Genomic DNA, 19079 nt, shown 5'->3' on the forward strand with positions numbered 1-19079 from the left:
TTCGATCGACCTCGTTGGGGATATGTTGCGTCTAAAGTTCCGTCGAGCCTCCGATTAGCGCGATTGGCTACGTACGGTGTGAAAGAAGTTCAACATGCATCAGTAGTTGCCACCGCCAAGTCTAAGCCGGTAGGATGTATGTTGAACTTTTTTCGCACCATACGTAGACAACTGTACGAATCAGAGGCGCAGTGAGGAGGGGAGACAACAAACTAAACACAAAAATCAGTTGTAAAGAAATGTATTTTTTATCTCGATGACTTAAAGTGCATAGCCCCAGTGGCTTCATAATATTGGAAGGAAGAGCGTTCCAGACAGCCGCAGAAGCGCACCTGAAAGCGCGTGGTGCAGTGACCGTCTCATCACACAGACTCATCACACACACACCCCATAGAAACCCATAGACTCATTGCACAGAGACCCATAGACTCACCACACACAGACCCATAGACTCACCACAGAGACCCATAGACTCATCACACAGAGACCCATAGACTCACCACACAGAGACCCATAGACTCATCGCAGAGAGACCCATAGACTCATCGCACAGAGACCCATAGACTCACCACAGAGACCCATAGACTCATCACACAGAGACCCATAGACTCACCACACAGAGACCCATAGACTCATCGCAGAGAGACCCATAGACTCATCGCACAGAGACCCATAGACTCACCACACAGAGACCCATAGACTCATCACACAGAGACCCATAGACTCACCACACAGAGACCCATAGAATCATCACACACACCCATGGACTCATCACACAACAACCAATAGACTCACCACACAGAAACCCATAGACTCATCACACACAGCCATAAACTCATCACACACACCCATAGACTCACCAAACACACCCATAGACTCACCACACAGAGACCCATAGACTCACCACACAGAGACCCATAGACTCATCACACAGAAACCAATAGACTCATCACACAGAGACCCATAGACTCACCACACAGAGACCCATAAACTCATCACACAGAGACCCATAGACTCATCACACAGAGACCCATAGACTCATCACACAGAGACCCATAGACTCACCACACAGAGAACCATAGACTCACCACACAGAGACCCATAGACGCATCACACACACCCATAGACACACCACACAGAGACCCATATCCTCACCACACAGAGACCCACAGACTCACCACACAGAGAACCATAGACTCACCACACAGAGACCCATAGACGCATCCGTTCCAACAGTCGCCCTTCCGCGCTTGCGCGGAAGGGCGACTGTTGGAACGGAGAACGGGAAACCAAAGGATGCCACCGCAACGTTCGCGGGACGAGCGAGTCCACGTCGCGCTGGTGACGTGGCGCGGGACGGGCGGGCGACGGCACCACCGCAATAAAACTATGAAATTTTACAGCCGCCAATAACGCATCGAACGCATAGAGGCGGGGATCCATCCCAGCAAAAACTGCGTGCGCGTGCATGGCGTGGCCCGGGCCCCTTGCTGGCCACACCACACTCGCTGTGTGTGTGCCGTGCTAACAGCATTCGGCCCAACAACCTGCGTAGGCTGTTTCATGAGTACACGCTTGAGTATAAGCGTGTACGTGCTTCCGTGTGTGAGCATGTGTGTGTGTGTAGGCATGTACACGGGGAGCGGTAGTGTAGTGGTGGTTAGCGCTACGCTGTGCTACGCACCCTGCGACCCAAGTTCGATTCCCGTTCACGGCCAACACCAGTGACGATTATTTGAACCAGTCCTGGGCCTCCCCAAGGTCGACTCAGCCTTAAATGAGTACCTGGCGCGGTGTGTAAACATCGTCGCTAGGGAGACAAAGCTGGTCGAGCGCGGTGCTGGCCACCCGTCTCCTCGTGTGCCGTGCCGGCCTTTCTAGGTGCTCGCTAATAGCACTTGCCTCCAACAGTCTGTTAAGGTTATATGGGGGATCTTTGTCTTTGTTTTGCAGGCATGTACACACATATGTATGTGTGTGTGTATACGAGGTTGAATTTTTTTAAACTGGTGGTGCATCGACCAGTCATCTCAGTCAGTCAACCCATGGCACCTGGGTCTGTCCGGTGACCTCCTGCCAGCGGGTGGCCTTAAAGTGCACATGGCCTGGCACAATCGCCGTGGTGACATCACCGCCACTTTGTGGCGAATGGTGATTGTTGTTGTATAGTGGTAGTAGCTGGTAGTTTTCTACTGGCTTTAGTCGCATCACACTCTTCCAAAAGGCACCAGAGGCATTCATTACAAAATTATTATTTGGATTTATCACCATTTCTCAAAAAGTTTAACAAACGCAAAAGCAAACAAAACACGTAAAAGGAGCCGGCTCAATGTAGCGAAGCCAATATGTTGATTTAAATTGTTTTCTTCTTCATTTCAGGACTATTTAAAACTCCAAATGCCAAATATCATACAGGCCTAGCTTTTAAAAAAATAAGAGAGTTGAACAAATGATTGCTGCCAATTTCTTTGGAGGCTGTGGGTGGGCCAAAATTCGGTAATTTTGGTTTTCCCCTCATTTAAATCTGATGTCATGTTTGGATTCATCACCGTTCAAAACCTCCAGACGCAAACATTCCTCGGCTTAGGTTCAAAAACAAAAATGTTCAACGATTCTCGAGTGCAATTGTGGGTGAGCCCTCAAATTAATGTCTTTTTTTTTACTTTTCATATTTTTATCATTATAAGCAGGGGCCCTACGATATTCGTGGAAAAAAATAGCGACTCCCGAGCTCTTCCAGACCATCATTACAATTTGAATCACTCGCCATGTGTGTGCGTGTCTTTGGAGTACATACTGCAGATTTCCTCCACATTTTAAAAATTTAAATAAATAAAAATCCAAAAATCAGGCCAAGATATGAACATTTCCGACGCTCCGAATGTTGTTCTGTTTCGGAGCGGTCCAAACATTGGATATGACATCACTAATGCGACTCCGCTTCTTTACTGCCAAAGCCGAGGCCGTGTTTCGTCGGGCGAAATCGCTATCGTAAGCACGAAGGCACGTTACACGTTAGTACATTACTGAAGTTATCCGAAAATCGGAAAAATATAGACACGAAAGTGTTCCTAAAATTCAGAAATGTTCGAAGCCACAACTAATCTATAGGATACCGTAAAATGTGCGTACGTTTATGAGAAACACTTTAAGCCTTTGGTGGATGGAGGGGGGGAGGGGACTTAAACTGTGACATTTCATGGGCATTTCCTAGAAATATCTAGGCAGCGTGGCATCGCATGACTATATGACGGCTGACAATGGCACGGTAGGTATCTCATCCAGCAGTGGATAAACAACAGCTGATGGGCTCCGATTGATCAAGTCACGTAACATATAAACCATCGGAACCACCCACCGCGACCGCCCAATGAGAACTTCCCACAGAGGTGAACCAGCGGCCTTAGAGAATGGCAATTGTGCATATTTCACTTTCTTATGTAACGCCAGGGACTATTGCACAACGCACGCGGCTCTGGCCAATAGAAGCTGCTCTCTCCGCAAGGCGCACCATTGTTAACACACGCCGTAGGGTCTATTTCATGAGCGCTCCCCATAAATGTAAAAGGTAAGAGAGGGGGCACAAGAACGCTTACACATGTCAAGTTGAAACGTGGCCAAAGACGTTTTTGAAATAATGGTTATACAAACAGGAGGAGCGTATACCGTATTGTCTGGATTACTGCGCACCTCTTCCCTGTTGGGTGTGCGGCCACAAGTTTGTGGAAATGTTTATTACTTTTCAGTGCATCTTATTATCCGGAAAATATGGTAATTGTCTGCTTTGATAGGAAGCCAAATTTAACCAGTAAGATTACACGGGTCTGCATTCTTGTGTGTGTAACACAATTAACAAGTTTTTACTTATCATTGTTACATGACAAAATAATAATGAAAGACACATACGAAACAGCGTAAGGTATATACACGTGGAGAGTACACATGGCTCCTAAGTATGCAATTGTTTGTTATGATATACAATATACAGAATACAAAAAGACAAAGATCCCCCAATCATATAGCCTTTAACAGACTCTTAGGACAAGTGCAGTTGGTGAGCACCTATTATATATTTGGAGATCGCATGTTCTCTCTGTGCTCGTGTGGAATTGAAACGTGCGTGTATTTCCACACGATGAGCCCACTTTTTTGCGCTATCATTTGTGATCGCGAGGGCGCTTCTGAAAAAGAGCCTCATAGCTCAGTGGGGACTTACCTGGTAAAATAAAAAAAAGGTTAGTTGGTTAAGAAGACAAAGATTTTCTGTGTAGCCTGATACGCACGTTAATATACGCCATGAACCAGAGGTCGCAAACGGGTTTTGATTCCTTACCCGTACCGGTACCCGGCCGGGTACGGGTAGCCGGGTATCGGGTAGGGTACGGGTATCGGGTACCCGGTTGCGACCTCTGCCATGAACACACTCCTGCAATGCATCAGCACGTGTTGGTGGAGTGGTGGAGTCGTGGTGAACGCACTGCACGACCACCCCGGTGACTGGCACAAGTGTCCTCGCCGTAAATAGTTCCTGCAGAACTGCATTGTGGTCCTCTTATCTAAAGTCACCGTAAGATGAAGTTGAGTAATTGTGACCGACTTGGTTGTTTTGTATAACGCACCAAGTCTGGCAGATATTTGTTTTGTTACTTCTCTGCCAAGCTGTTGTCTCCGGGCCTGCATCCATTCCTCAGTTAGGGTGGATTTTCTCATCTTTCACAGACTTGAATGTAAAGCCAAAGATCCCCCATATAGCCTTGATAGACCTTTGGGCAAAGTGCTGTCAGCGAGCACCTATGAAGGCCGGCGCGGCACACGAAGGGGCTGGGTGGCCAGCACCACCCCGGCCACCTTTGTCTCTCCAGTGGCGATGTCTACACACCACACCAGGTACGCATTTGAGGCTGAGTCGACCTAGGGGAGGCCCATGACCAGTTCAGATAATCGTCACTGGTGTTGGCCGTGAACGGGAATCGAACTCGGGACGCCGGGTTCGTAGCGCAGCGCGCTAACCGCTACGCTACCGTTCCCCACCGAGTCGAAACGCACACGCACGCACGCTCCGGTAAAGCACCTCTTTGGCAAAGTCTAGGGCAAAGTAAATAAGTGCCAGTGAAACAACAGGAAATTTGCATACAGTACATACACCTTTAGTCACCAGTCGGTTGGCAAAGAGCTGCTGTGACGGCTATTTACCCTGGCAGAAAGTTCTTGGCGGTGAATCAGTCCGAGTCGAGTTCAAGATCACGATGTCATTACCACCAATTCTGTCGTCTCGAACGCCGCCGCACCCTGCCGTCGCTTCCTTCCTCGTGCTAGGTTGCAAAAGGTCGACACCCAACCTCTCGAGGCAGCACGGCAAAGCCCGCGTGCGAGAGGGACGACGGCGCTCCCGAAGAAAGGAAGGGGCGCTCGGCGGCACGTGAGCGCCGTTACGGAAATTTCTCCGCGGAGCGTGGCGTGGTGCTGGCATGGGCCCTGGTGCAGGGAACGAAACGGGGGGGGGGGGGGCTGTCCAAGTTTCCGTCTCTTCGTAGCCAACTGCCCGGGGGGGAAGGGGGGGCCCTTCCGGCCCCGTGGGCAATTGCGCTGCCTGCATACTCGATTAGCTATGCCACGGCGCTGGAGGAGCGGTCCTCCCTCGCGCGTCTGATGTCAGTGGCAGAGGATGGCAGCTAATGGGAGCTCGTCCTGCCAGCCAAGGTTGCCGCTTCGGAAAAACTCCCGAGAGGAGGCGGACTGGGCGTCTCAGGAGGGTTCATAATGGCCGGGTTCAGAGCACGAAACCACTTCTCATTCTTGTAAAGCAATGCAAAAGTCCACGTCCAGAACTGATAGTCAAAGCGCAGCCGCGGGAAAAGATGAGCGGCCGTCTTCAATGCCTCCGCTGACTTTCCAAGGCTCACAATGGACTGAATCATGAATGGTGGACCCGGGTTCAAATCCAGGTTTCAGCCACCGGTGCCTAAACTGAGTTGTCGAGTAGCAGTGAGTCGCTGGTCTCGGCCTGGCCACCCGATGACTGCACAAAACACATTCCTGCGGAGGGAGCTGGTAGGAACGTTGGGTTGCTCGGTCAATGGCCAGGGTCAACGGCGGCGTGGTGTATTCCGCAAATATGGCCGACTGTGAGGGCGGGCACAAGCCGGCGTGAGTAGGTTAAACGTTGAGTTTTATAAGGGCACCACGGGGTGACCAGCCCCTCCCCAGCCAGCCCCACCCCTCCCACCCCCACCCAGCCCCACCCAGCCCCTCCCCACCCTCCCCACCCAGCGCCTCCCCACCCTCCCCTCTCCACCCAGCCCCACTCTTCCCATTTTTGGATGCACGACGGACGGACAGACGGACACAATAATCCCCTGTGGGCTTGGGTGGAACCAGGTGGTTCCTACCAGTAAAAAAAAATCTACGGGGTTGAATCTGCATTGTCCCACTCACATTTTGGGTGGATCGACTCGACCGACTGACGCACGGCGAACAACCTTCTGCGGCGGAAAGCCGAAGGCGTGCCGCCCAGTGTGGGCAAAGAGGGCGCCACCCCGAAGCAACTTCCATCGCGGATCCCTCTCTCGTGCCCTCACCATGGTGCCACTCGAACCAGCGCAGAGATGACGTTATACTGCTCGCTCGCTCGATCGCCCGCCCGCCCGCCCGCCTGCTCACCCACTCCTTACCCGCTCGCTTACGCGCCCGCCCGCCCGCTCGCTCACCCGCCCGCTCGCCCGCCCGCCCGCTCGCTCACCCGCCCGCTCGCTCGCCCGCCCGCCCGCTCGCTCACCCGCTCGCCCGCCCGCTCACCCGCTCACCCACCCGCTCCCCAACTCGCCCGCTCACCCGCGGGGAGCCACGAATGGGAATGTCTCCGTTTCTCGACAACGGGACGCCAATAGCACGATCGGAATGTAATTGGGAGAGGATTTATTTTTTTTTGCAAAGTAAATGCAAAGCACCGCCCAAGAAAGACGTTGGCACGATATACGGCACAGTGCATTACACGGAGATTTTGATGAAATCACGTGTAAAGTATTGCGGCGGCAGCGGGAGCGCTGCGGTTAGCGCGGTGCGTGATGAAGCCCGAGACCTTGAGTTTGATTCCTGGCGGCGTGTATAGCAGCCGTGGTGAGTGACATCTGAAATTATCTTGTTGGGCACGCCCCTTTCGCCAAAAAACCCACACCGTCCCGCCTAGTGAAGCATGGTCAAATGAACTCCCACAGGTGACGCCGCGTGACGCGCAGAGGCGTTCATCCAGCAGTGGATTGACAAAGGAGATGTACAAAATTAAATATTTTGTATATATATACATAGCGCCATACGCGCTTGTGCTGGAAGTCACGCACAGTGGTGCAAATTCTACACTCGTTTGGTGGGGACCAGTTTATCCATAGGAACAAAAAAAACACCCTTGATATACGAGTAGGTATTTAATATAAGGCACATGTAAAACTAATGTAACCCACGTGCAGGGCTTGCACAGACTCACACTTTGCAGTAGAAATTTTTTTGCAAAATAGACGACTTAAATAAAGTATTTTTGCACAATTGCGTCATCGTCATATGAAAATAACGCATTGCAATTTACAGCGCTCTGTCAATATATTCCTGGATGAAAGCCTCTCTGTTCCGGTTATATGGTGGGGGGGGGGAGGCGTTCGTTTGACCATACTTCACCACGCTGGTCAGTGTGGGTGGATGAAGCAGGCAGACAAGCGCTGTTACAGCCGTGGCTGGGAATCAACGCAACTCACTTCAAGTTACGATATTCAAAGTCTAAAAATGAGACTCGTGCAAAACCGAAATGTTTCACTGCACATTACGCTGCACACATACGTATGTGCGTATAAAACTAAAACGAGCGTTCTTGTAATTGCTAAATGGGCGGTGGGGTGTATAGAGTCAAAACCTAGTCCTCCGTTGCTGCATCAAAATTAACTCCACTGGGCAACACTGCACTTGCAGTGTCACCAAACAATAACTCACTGCCAGTTGAACAATGGAATTTGTAAAACATCAGTGTAGGACAACAGAGCTTGGGCAATCTCTTGCCACCGGTTCTGGCCGCCTTCACCGCTTGCCCGTGGTTTCCGGAGCCCTCCGTGCGAAAAACGGCGCGCGTTGCAAAGTCTACGGCGTTGTCGAGATGCAATCTGCGTGAACGATGACGCTCTAGAAAAAAAATAAACATTTATATTCATAGCTCTTATTCGCCCGATCCTTTTAGAACTCCTTTAAGTTTTCACTTCAATTACATTTCCTCAATCGGGGACAATTTAATTTTTGTTGCACGCGCGAATGCATCGTCCATCGCTGGCGCGGCCACCTGGGCAGCGCGGGAGGAGAAGGATTATCCCGGCCCTGTGCATTCCCTCGCGACGGGCCGCGGGTGCGTGTGGCTCGTGGCTTGGAGAGCCTCTCGCCGGCTTGCCCAACGGGGAGAGGAGGGAGGGAGAGAAAACAAACAAGGCTTCGCCGACCCTTGCACGTTGGCACACCGACAAGCGGCGCGGCTCGCGGACGCGCGATCTCGTCGTCGCGAAGCTTCGTCGAAAGCCGCGGGAGCTCCGCTACGACGATAGAACGACGCCCGACGGTCGTGCGGCGCTGGAGGACCCCGAGCTTCCTGACCCGCGTGCATGCGGGCCGCTGACGCCGCCGCCGCCATCACCCGTCAACAAAATATCGCAGAGCGCCGCGCAGAAATAATATAGTTTCTCAAGTAAAACTACTCTGAAAGCGCTGTCAAATGTTAATCAAAAAGCCGTAACAGTCATTAACTCGCTCGCTGTTGACCGACCTAGCCAGTTGTGCAATGTGCAATGAGAGGACGGGGCGTCTGTGAACCCCAGGATGGGAACCGCAGCTTTAGATTCTGTGCTCATCCCGAGGGAAAGGCAGGAGAGGAACCGGGAATCCCGACGTGCGATCGCTCTGGAAACGTTGACTCGGCGTCGCGGCCGATCGCGAGCGGCAGCCAATAGAAATGTCGCCAGAAATCGTGTCGTTCCAGTGGCGGCGGTGGGAGAGAGGCGAGGCCATCGCCTACGGTCCTCCCAGACCTTGGACCCCGCCGTCGGCATAGACCCGGGGGTTCCGATGTCGCGCGACGGCGATCGGGCTTGCCAGCGAGAAGACGGAAATTCCAAGGCGTGGTTAGAGGGCAACGCGCAACTTAGCCCATCGTCACGATCGTCGTCTTCCAAGAAAACGCAATGGGTACCGCTTTGTAGGAAGCCAGCAACGGTTTGCGGTGTGTTCAAGCGAGCTCCCGTCCAAGGATTTGTGGAATTTCCACCACTGGCATGCAGCAGCGAGTGCAGACGAACGCCGCTTTGAGTTGATGGGATTTGCTGTATTTTATAAAAACACTGGTCTCCCTGCACATATATATGGATATAAAAACTGGTCTCCTCGTGAGCTCTATTTGATTTGTTCCCCACCCTCTGTCAATCCACTGCTGGATGAAGTCACCGCACGGCCGAGTGTGCCTTTATCCAACCAGTGAGCTCTTACCTGCTCACGAATAAAGGTCATCTGTCCATCAGAGAGCGGAGACACTGAGAGCATTGATTTTGAGCGCCGAGACACAAAGAACCTTTTTAATGCGGTGCGAGCGTCCGTTTGCGGCGGGTATGGGCGGCGGGGGGGGGGGGAGGGCGGCGTGTGTGGGGTACGCCGTGATTGCGGTGCCAACTCGCATCACGAACGGTGGCCTGGTGCATGCCCAGAGAAAGGTGGCATGATGTGGGGGCGGGGGGGGTGGGGGTTTATTGCTATGCTTTTGTTTTAGCCGGCGGAATTTTACCGCAGCCGACTTGAAGATGCGGCTTTTGGCGGAGATGAGCCGGCGCGCCAGCCAGCACCGTGGCTTCGCGTGCCGAAGAACCTCCACGGTGGGGAGGGGTTCACATCATCGTCGTCACTATCGACATCATCGTCGTCATCATAGTCATCGTTAGCCCCCTCTATTTAAGACCGAAACTAGGAGGATTTCTCCACAACTCTGGCTGTCGCCTGATGAGGCTGGTTGCAATTACCGGCAAAACGTCGTGCTCGAATCGTAAATGTTGTGGGTTTACTCTCCAATACACCGGGTGTGCTGAACAAGTAACTAATCGGCATGTTTGTTTACAAACCTTACAAATTGGCTGTGTCGGGTGGTGGCGGGTTTACCAACACATTTATATTTACGCTATCTAACCCAAAAAAAATACCTCTATGACGGGTCACCATCAGCCGTGCTCCATCCGCTGCTGGACGAAGGGCCTCCCCCTAAGCCGCCGCCACCGTCTCTCATGGTCATGCGGCGCGGCACGGCGATCCGTCTGGCTCCATGGCACGAGCCGCGTTGAGTTGCACTCAACGGAATGACGCCAAAGGAGGTTGGTCGCCACCCCTCCTTTGGTTGCCGCTCCACCGTCGGTCTGCCCAATCCCACTTCACTTTCCTGAAACGGTCGGCGTGCAACGCTAACGAGGAAACGATCCTCGGTTTAACAACATCGGCTATCTGGGTAAAAGTGGTGTTGGGGAGCGCCCATTAAGGCAGGCACGGTGCACACCGGGGGTGCTGCTGCTGCTTGTTGTTTTTCGCATGATGCAACAGGTACTCAGTTAAGGCTGAGTCGACCTAGGGGGAGGCGACGTCCAGGTCTGGTGGCAATACTTGGCCAGGAATTGCAAGCGGGTCGCTAGGATGGTGGCGAAATGATGCACGTGTCGTAGTTCTCCGCGCGCACGCACGCACGCACGCACGCACTCGCACAGACTTGAACAGACAAGCACAAATATGCAGATGAATAGATTAAATGTATTTACATATATACAGTATATAGATATATATACCCTCAGCGAACACTAAGAAACAGGTTATCGTCGTTGCAAGGCCTACTTTTAAATGTAACAGACGATTCAAAATTTTGACATACTACGAAAATCACGAGAAATGAAAATCAACCGTATATCATGTTGCGTATTGTAAATGTAGACAATTGTGTAAAAAAAAAAACACATCCAAAATAAGGGAGATTCCCCATTTATCCTCATAGCTCATAGTGGTGTACTTGTTAGGCACAGACGGATATGTGTATACTGCACATACAAAGACGCACACACACACATACAATCATACGCATACAAGTGTACAAGTAAATACGTAAATAAGTACATAATTAAATAGCATGTAGATACTAGCAACCTGCAAGTACTTAAGACGTTACCGCCGTACATCCCTCCCTCTGGACGTGATCGTCCTCTAGACGTTACCATTATATGACATAGGATAGTAGTAAGAGAGAAGAAATAGATAACACGCAGCCAGCCAGCAAAACTTTTTGAAATCATATCGTATGATATATACACACACTTGCATCACCGCTGCAAGCGGCGATCATGTCGAGAGCGATCGCTGCCAGCGGCGAGTGGCGTGTTGATCGCCGTTACGAACGATCACTACTTGCGATGCGAGGAGCGACGGATACTCGCATCGAACCCGAACGCGAGCGTACACGCGATCCACGCGTCACGCGCGGCCAATGAGCAAAAGCCTGCCGAGGCTTCGCGGCGCTCCAAGACAACTGCTGTGCCAACAACGGAGCGGGTTTGCCACGGAGTGCTCGGGGCGTCTGCGCTCGGCAGTGTCGTGGTTTGTGCATATGTCGTGGCCCGGGCCGCGCGGTGCAAAAAAGTTACATTTCAGTTTGTGTTTTATTCGTTGTTCCCGGGCACGAGGGTGGTTGCACAGCGAGCGTTAGATACCCCCACTGGATCCACGTGTATCCGCATAGCACGTACGTGCACAGCCGCGATCGCGCGCGTGCTCGCACGCACGCACGCTCACAATGGCACTGTATCAGCGACGCTCGCCTATTGACGCAGAGAAGCAACTGGAAAAGTGGGTCGATGCCTCTTCCATTTTGATGAAAAATATAAGGAACGTATTGGACACTGATTTTGCTGATAATACTCGGGAATCTATTGGACAATATTTCAGTGATCCAGATATATCGGTAGAATCGGTAGCTACTTTATTAATACTTCATCAATTGAGAGTAATGACTGTTCTGTTGATAGAGAGTCAATGTAAAATTAATATCAATAATAATAAAATAAAGACTATATTATGGGTGATGCTGCTGCTCTTGCATTGGCAGTGCACAACAACAACATTCACATTTGTCACTAACACCATGGCTTTAAAAGGTTAAATAAATCAATAGCATGCGCCATGAAGAAGGATCGCTGCCTGAAACGTTGGCTATTGCATTTTTTTTTAAAGCCGCAACGTTCTTGACAAAGGAGTTATTGTCTGTTATCAAGAACGTTGCCAAATGACATAGAATTAACACGTATCGATCAAGTTTGTCATGATAATTCATAGGGAATTGATGTGAATCGTGGATCAATAATGCTGCTGCATTGATGGAGAAACGACTGGCAATGTGAACCACTGATGCCGGCCCAATGACGATGAATAGAAAATATGGACAATGATTTTTCATCTGTTTCGATGAAGAATTCAATGCAAAACTTAAAATGGGGTATTATTGGTCTATCAATGAACAATCTACTGCGTGTCATACATTGATCCAACCCTGCTACTCAATTGATGAAACAATTGTAAAAAAACATTCATCAATGATGCCAGTGTGTAGATATGTTTTTTTCCCCGGGATAAAAGTACCAATGGTGCTGATCTAGTTAGCAAACGGAGCATCAATCGAAGATATGTATTAACATTTTCGATGCCGTTGCGTTGCTAAAGGAAAGCGTGTAGTGATGTGGATGGACAATCACAAAGAGGCCACGTGGTTTCGCTGCTCACCAGATAATGGCTAAGCACTCGTCTCCTGCGTACAATGCTAACCAATGGCGGGAATTCCATGTTCCCATGGCAGCGGCGAGTAAATGCATAGGACAGACATTGTTGACTTCTCACAAAGGCGGTAATCATTTTATCGACCCCCACTCCAGATGGGATGATGGGCCAAGTTGACACCTCCCCCCCCCATCTCACGTCCCAGGATTCGAATTTGCGATCGGAGGTGGCGAGATGCGTCCGTCCGACCGCACAGCTAACGCTGGCCTTGTGCGTACACATGCGTAAAGTTGGGGTTATAAGGGGGCACTTTTTTTGTTTCGCCGAAGACAGCGAGATAAAAGCTCACCGATGTTTTTGAGATTCAATTTTGACGCTAACAATAAAATGTGTCCTAATTCGTGAGGTTTTCCTTTTTTCACGTAGATTTTCTTAACGAAATGGATTCATGTTACTTACTGTATGTGATTATATAATCAGGAATACAATACACGTGTGTGTGTGTAAACCTCGTGTGTTCTTTGTATAAATATGACTGTACATTGCAAACAGTTATGAAATGAATTATGCTTAAAATATAATAATACATGAATGGAATGAACACGGAAAGTATATTGATTCGTAAAAAATACAACCGTAAAAAAATAGCATTTTTAAATCAACAACAACGATAACAGGAAAAGAGGAAATAAAAGAATACAATAATTGCACCAACGAGAACACTTTCCTTATTCAACCAAAACAGCAGCAGCAGCAATGAATGTCGACTACAACAATGAATGTCAGCGTAAAACAGAAGCTGTGGAGACCCCGAGATTCATCCGCCCACTCATCCACCCACCACGCCCATCCACCAGCAAACCCGCCCATTTGCACACCTATCCACCAGCACGTACTTACTTACCTGCCACGCCCATCTTCCAGCGGAACCGCCGATTCAGACACAGACCCACTCGCTCATCCACTCACTCATTTCCCTACTCATCCATCGGCTTCATCCATCCACTCATCCACCTGCGTCATCCATCCACTCATTCACCCATTTGCCAGCTATCCACCAGCTAATCCACACAGCCACCGACCATACCTATTCACCAGCCCATGTGCCCACCTATCATACATCTGCATACCTATCCACCCGACCCATCCACCAGCCAATGCGCCCATCTGCCCATGCGTGCGCCCATCTGCCTCTGTAAACCCTCCCACCCATGCATCCGTCCAATACCCCGCACACCCAACCACCATCCTGCCCATCCACCCACCCACCCATCCGTCCACGCACCTGCCCATCCACCATCAAATCAGCCAGCTATTCAACCCATCTATCTGCCCGCCCATACACCATCTCACCCATATAACTGCCAACCTCCCACTAATCCGCTCACCAACCCACCCACCAGCAGAGGCGTAGCTAGGATATTTTGCGCCCGGGGACGAACTATAAAATTGGCGCCCCCCCCCCCCCCCCCGTTTAATCACATTTTCCTATTACATCGAATAAGGAATAACAATTTAAATTTTAATGAAACATTGTATTTAAAGAAGCAAATTTATAGAAATTATATTACATGGCTCACTCAGTCACTGTCGTAGACTGGTTGACATAGTCTACAAAAGATTATTTTTTCTTGATTTCACTGTCGCAAACTGGTCAATCACGTAATCAAAATCAGTTTTTTCCAATGTTTCTCTTTCAACGCTAAGAAGAGCAAGATCGCTGAGACGATCTTGTCCCATTGAAGCACGCAAATACGACCAAATAAGTTTCAATTTGCTGAACGACCGCTCACAGCTTGCAATTGAAACTGCTATTGTTAATAACATTTGCAGTGAAATTCGCAAATTCGGAAATATGTCGTCTCCATAAAACACAATAAAACTAAGAAGATCCAAAGGAGTTTCTGGTAGAACTTCATTCCGGTTACTGAGCAGCATTTTGCAATCTCCAATTTCTGTGAAAAGTTCGTGGCCATTGATGTCGGTGTCATAGAAATTTCCAAAATATGTGCAATTTCGACGAATTGCATCGACATCTGTGTCGGTTAGAAGAGTTTTGACGTCCAGCAGAAATCCAAATTTTGTGTTCAGGTCTTTCAGTCGTAAAAACCGTGTTGACATCTCCTGTTGAAGTCGATAAAGTACGCTCTTCATAACGCGCACAATTTCTTCTTCTGCTGAAAGTCCTGCATCTCTTGCCAGTTCTCCTGGCATCTTCTTCTGTCCACATCTATCCCCCAGGCTGTGCATCTTGTTTTGGCGTTTTCTACAGCAACTTGGCTCAAATCATCACGAAGCTTGACAAATTCATGCTCCAAAGATTCAAGATCAGTTGCTGCTTCCTTGAAGTTCATAGTAGGATCCTGTTGTATCTATGCCCCGTTTTCCAAAAATTCCTGTAAGCGCTTCTGAACACGATACATTTTTCCAAGAATGACATTCTAGAAATGTAATAAAACTATGAAGTTAAAATTGAATACGCATGCCTGTAACTGTTCTGCATCGCTTCTGGTTTCAGGCGTTATAGTTACGTCCTCCGATAATTTGTCAAGCAGCCCTACTAGTAGTTCATCCAGTCCTTCATAGATAGCTTCAACAGCTGCTGATCGTGCACTCCAGTATGTTTCAGACTCCCACTTTACTGTGATGGGCACATCTTTTTTAACTCTTCCCAACGAATTGTTGAACGAGAGAAAAACAAATATATACTTTCAACTGTTCCAAAAAATGTGACAAAATGTGGATCCTGTTTAGCTGAGTGTACTCCTGCTAAGTTTAAGCTGTGCTTGTCACAGCTGACAATGCTCTGTGATTTTGTCACATATTCGTTGTTGAAGGCCGGATATATGCCCAGTCATCACAGCAGCATTGTCATAACATTGTGCCCGACAGTCGGCTTGAGGTATGTTGTCAGATTTAAGTCTTTCGACGATGACTCTTTCTAGGCTTGCTGCATCTTTTGCATGTATATCGATATAACCTAAAAAAAAATATTTGACAGTTACTTTTTTAGTTTCAAAATCCACATCCACAAATCTTATGACCTGAGAAAGCTGTTCCCGATGTCTTAGATCAGGAGTTGAGTCAAGTAAGATACCGTAGTACTTGTTTTTCCTGATATCACTCAACAATTGGTTCTTTACAGTCGACGCAAGTATGTGGATGAATTCATTCTGGATTTCCGGTGACAAATAAGAAACTGATCCCGGATTTTCTCCTGCGTGCTGTACGTGTTTTGCTAACAATGGGTCATACTGCGCAACGAGTTTTATCAGCGCGATAATTTTTCCAACATTTTAATCCTCATCCGCATTCAAATTTTCCTCATGGCCACGTAGTGCCAAATTTTGTGAAACCAGAAACTTAATACAGGTGAGTATTCTTTGCAATATATCTCGCCAACGTTGTTTTTCCAAATGAATCTGAGCTTGAACCACTGCGTCAATTCCAGTACCATCAATTATCCTTCGTTCGGCTTCCTTCCATGTAGTAAAAGCTGTGCGGTGGCTAGGATTGTTTTCATAAAAATTTAGTTTTTCTGGCTTTCTCCACTTGTTGAAACCGTTTGTTAACTCAAACGAAGCTCGTGAGTTTGAACTCGATGATGTAAATAATAGACAACAGAAACAGTACGCAGCTTTATTGATTGGTGAATATAATAGCCACGAACGATTCACTTCCTCTCCGTTCGCTAGTCGGCGTTTAAACCATGCTGATGTAATTGAACGTGCGTGGGCTGCTCCGGCTGCTGCAGCCGCCTGGAGCGTGGTGGTGTCACTAATAAGAACTAAAAATAGGCCGCCGTAGTTACTGCCACCAAAAAACAGACCAGTGACTAAGGCTGAAAGACTGCGCCTGTCTGTTGTTTGGGACGTTCTTCCATGTAAGTTCTTAATAGGCGCGCGTACCAAAATGTAATTACATGACATGTAGGCTGTGTGTGGCGGGATATATAAACTTTTAGGTTGAGGTGTAGATTTGTGCAGTAGTTTCAGGCTGCCGCGCCCGCCGCAATAAGTTATGTAACGTTGTAAGCCTCATTTTGGCGCCCCTTTACCTTGGCGCCCAGGGACATATGTACCCCCCTGCTCCCCCCTCGCTACGCCTCTGCCCACCAGTCCACTAACTCACCCACCCTTCCACGTGCCTGCCTGTGAACACACCCCCACAATGCACGCACCGGCCAATGGACCCATCCGCTCACCCACCCACCCACCCACCATTCAATCCGCTCACTCACCCAACCACTCACCCACCCACCTCTCGCCCAACCGCTCATCCGCCCACCCGCCCACACACGCGCCCGCCCGCCCGCCCACTCACCTTGCGAGTGCACGAAGTAGGCCAGGTAGAGGTCGAGCTCCTTGACGGAGACGCCGATGTGGTGCGGCTGCACGCAGAGGCCCGGGTTGGCGCACTGCGGCGACTTCACCAGCCGCTCGCCGTCCGTGCTCTCCAGGGGCACGCCCTTGAAGAGGATGACCATGACCAGGTCGAGGCGCCACACCTTGTCGGCCTGGCGCAGGCAGTCGATGCGCCGCATCTTGCCCTTCTGGTCGGGGTTGGAGAGCACGCAGCAGGGCGGCTTCTTGCCGGTCACCGTGAGCACGAAGTCCTCGCGGAACTCGGGCCGGATGTCCTTGCGCAGCTTGGCGAGCAGCCGCGAGGCCCACTTCTGCTTCACCTCGCTCTTCTCGCCCAGCAGCTCGTCCTTGACGGCGCGCTCCTCGTCCTTGGACATGCGCTTCTCGTGCTTCTTGAAGTACTTGCGCTTGCGCGCCTGCAGGTTGAACCACGTGTAGGCGAAGGCGCGCACGTGCGGCAGCAGCGCCTCGATGAACGGGTGGAACTCATCCTGCGGGGGCGCCCGGGTGGGGAGGGGTGGTGGCGGTGGTGGTGGAGGTGGTGAAGGTGGTGAAGGTGGTGATGGTGGTGGTAATGGTAGTTGTGTTGGCACGGGTGATATTGGTGGAGATGGTAGCGGTGATGATGATGGTGGAGGTGGTGTTGGAGATGGTAGCGGTGATGATGGTGGTGGAGGTGGTGTTGGTGACGGGAGGTGTCACAATTTGTGCGTGTGTGCATTCGTGTGGCACAGATTGTTGTGAGATTGTCGCAGGTTTAGGTTATACGTGTGTGTGTGCGTGGGTTTGTGAGTATGCGTGGCGTGGGTTGCGAGTTTGTGCGTTTGGTTAGGAGCCCGGTGGTGTGTGTTGTTTGTTTGTGGAGCGCAAGCGTGTGTTTATCGTTATTGCACAGTTTGTCGCAATGGGTGATGATCATCGGTGTGGGAGATGTGATTGTGGCGAACGGGAGGAAAGAAACGAGGCGGGAAAACAAACAAACAAACAAGGAGAATGCCGTCAACGTTACATTTGTACCGATGACGAGCAACTTTTTTTTTGTATCATTGTTCAACCCAATTTCTCTCGGCTTCAATCATACATTATTACATCCGCTCACACAAAGACAAAGAACCCCCTCATGTCGTCTTAACAGACTTTCGGGGCGAGTGCTGTTAGCGAGCGCCTATACAGAATGCCAGCACAGCGCACGAAGGGGTGGGTGGGCCAACAACACGCACACAGACATGCACGCAGATATTTGTTTCTCTCCATTATCATCATCATCCTGTATAAAACAAAACATAAAATTGTATGTTCAGAATTAAATGGTTAGTTTGACTGGAAGTAAAAAAAAACAAAAGAACCCACAAAATGAGCGCACTATTATCACTCCTTCAATCTCAAACCAAGTGGTTCGTCCAACTCAGAGACACGTCGATGGTAAAATCGAAATTAGTAACGACGCACAGGGATAACGGACACAATAAGCCTGCTTTCTGAAACAAAGATGTCAAAAATAATTCTCTATGAACCTCAGATGGCAAGAAAAATGATAGGCATCAGTAAATGTGGTGCAACATTGTTAAACATGGGCAAGGCGACAATAAAGTTGATTCGAAATTGTCAAATATACATATATGCTGCATCGGTAGACCGTGGGGATGGCGACGGCTTGGTAAGGCCTTCATCCAACAGTGGATGGATCACATTGATACAACAAATGATTTGTGTTTTTTTTATTTACGGGACAAATGCCACACACGTTTGTCGCGTTCAAATCCTTAAGGTTTTTTTTTTCGTCATTTTTTTGGCCATTTTTTTAGATACGTGTGTGTTAAAAAAAACCCCAGACAAAAACGCTAATAAAAGAGAGGCTTGAATTTTTGGCAGTGCAGAGCAGTAGACGGAGAGATTTGGCATTAA

The 19079-nt window shown here is 49.4% G+C and overlaps 1 protein-coding gene across 6 annotated transcripts in view; it reads right to left on the reverse strand.

Moving 5' to 3' along the window:
• The window catches only part of LOC144726672 (nuclear factor 1 A-type-like), a 201501-nt gene that overhangs the window by 158007 nt on the left and 24415 nt on the right, over positions 1 to 19079 (reverse strand). For all 6 annotated transcript variants that reach the window (XM_078605446.1, XM_078605449.1, XM_078605447.1 and 3 more), the window contains exon 2: positions 17134 to 17665. In XM_078605446.1, the coding sequence (XP_078461572.1) occupies positions 17134 to 17665 (532 nt within the window). The remainder of the gene's footprint in view (positions 1 to 17133; positions 17666 to 19079) is intronic.

This window comes from Lampetra planeri, chromosome 24 (assembly GCF_965212315.1).
Source record: "Lampetra planeri chromosome 24, kcLamPlan1.2.h2, whole genome shotgun sequence".
NCBI classification, from domain to species: domain Eukaryota; kingdom Metazoa; phylum Chordata; class Hyperoartia; order Petromyzontiformes; family Petromyzontidae; genus Lampetra; species Lampetra planeri.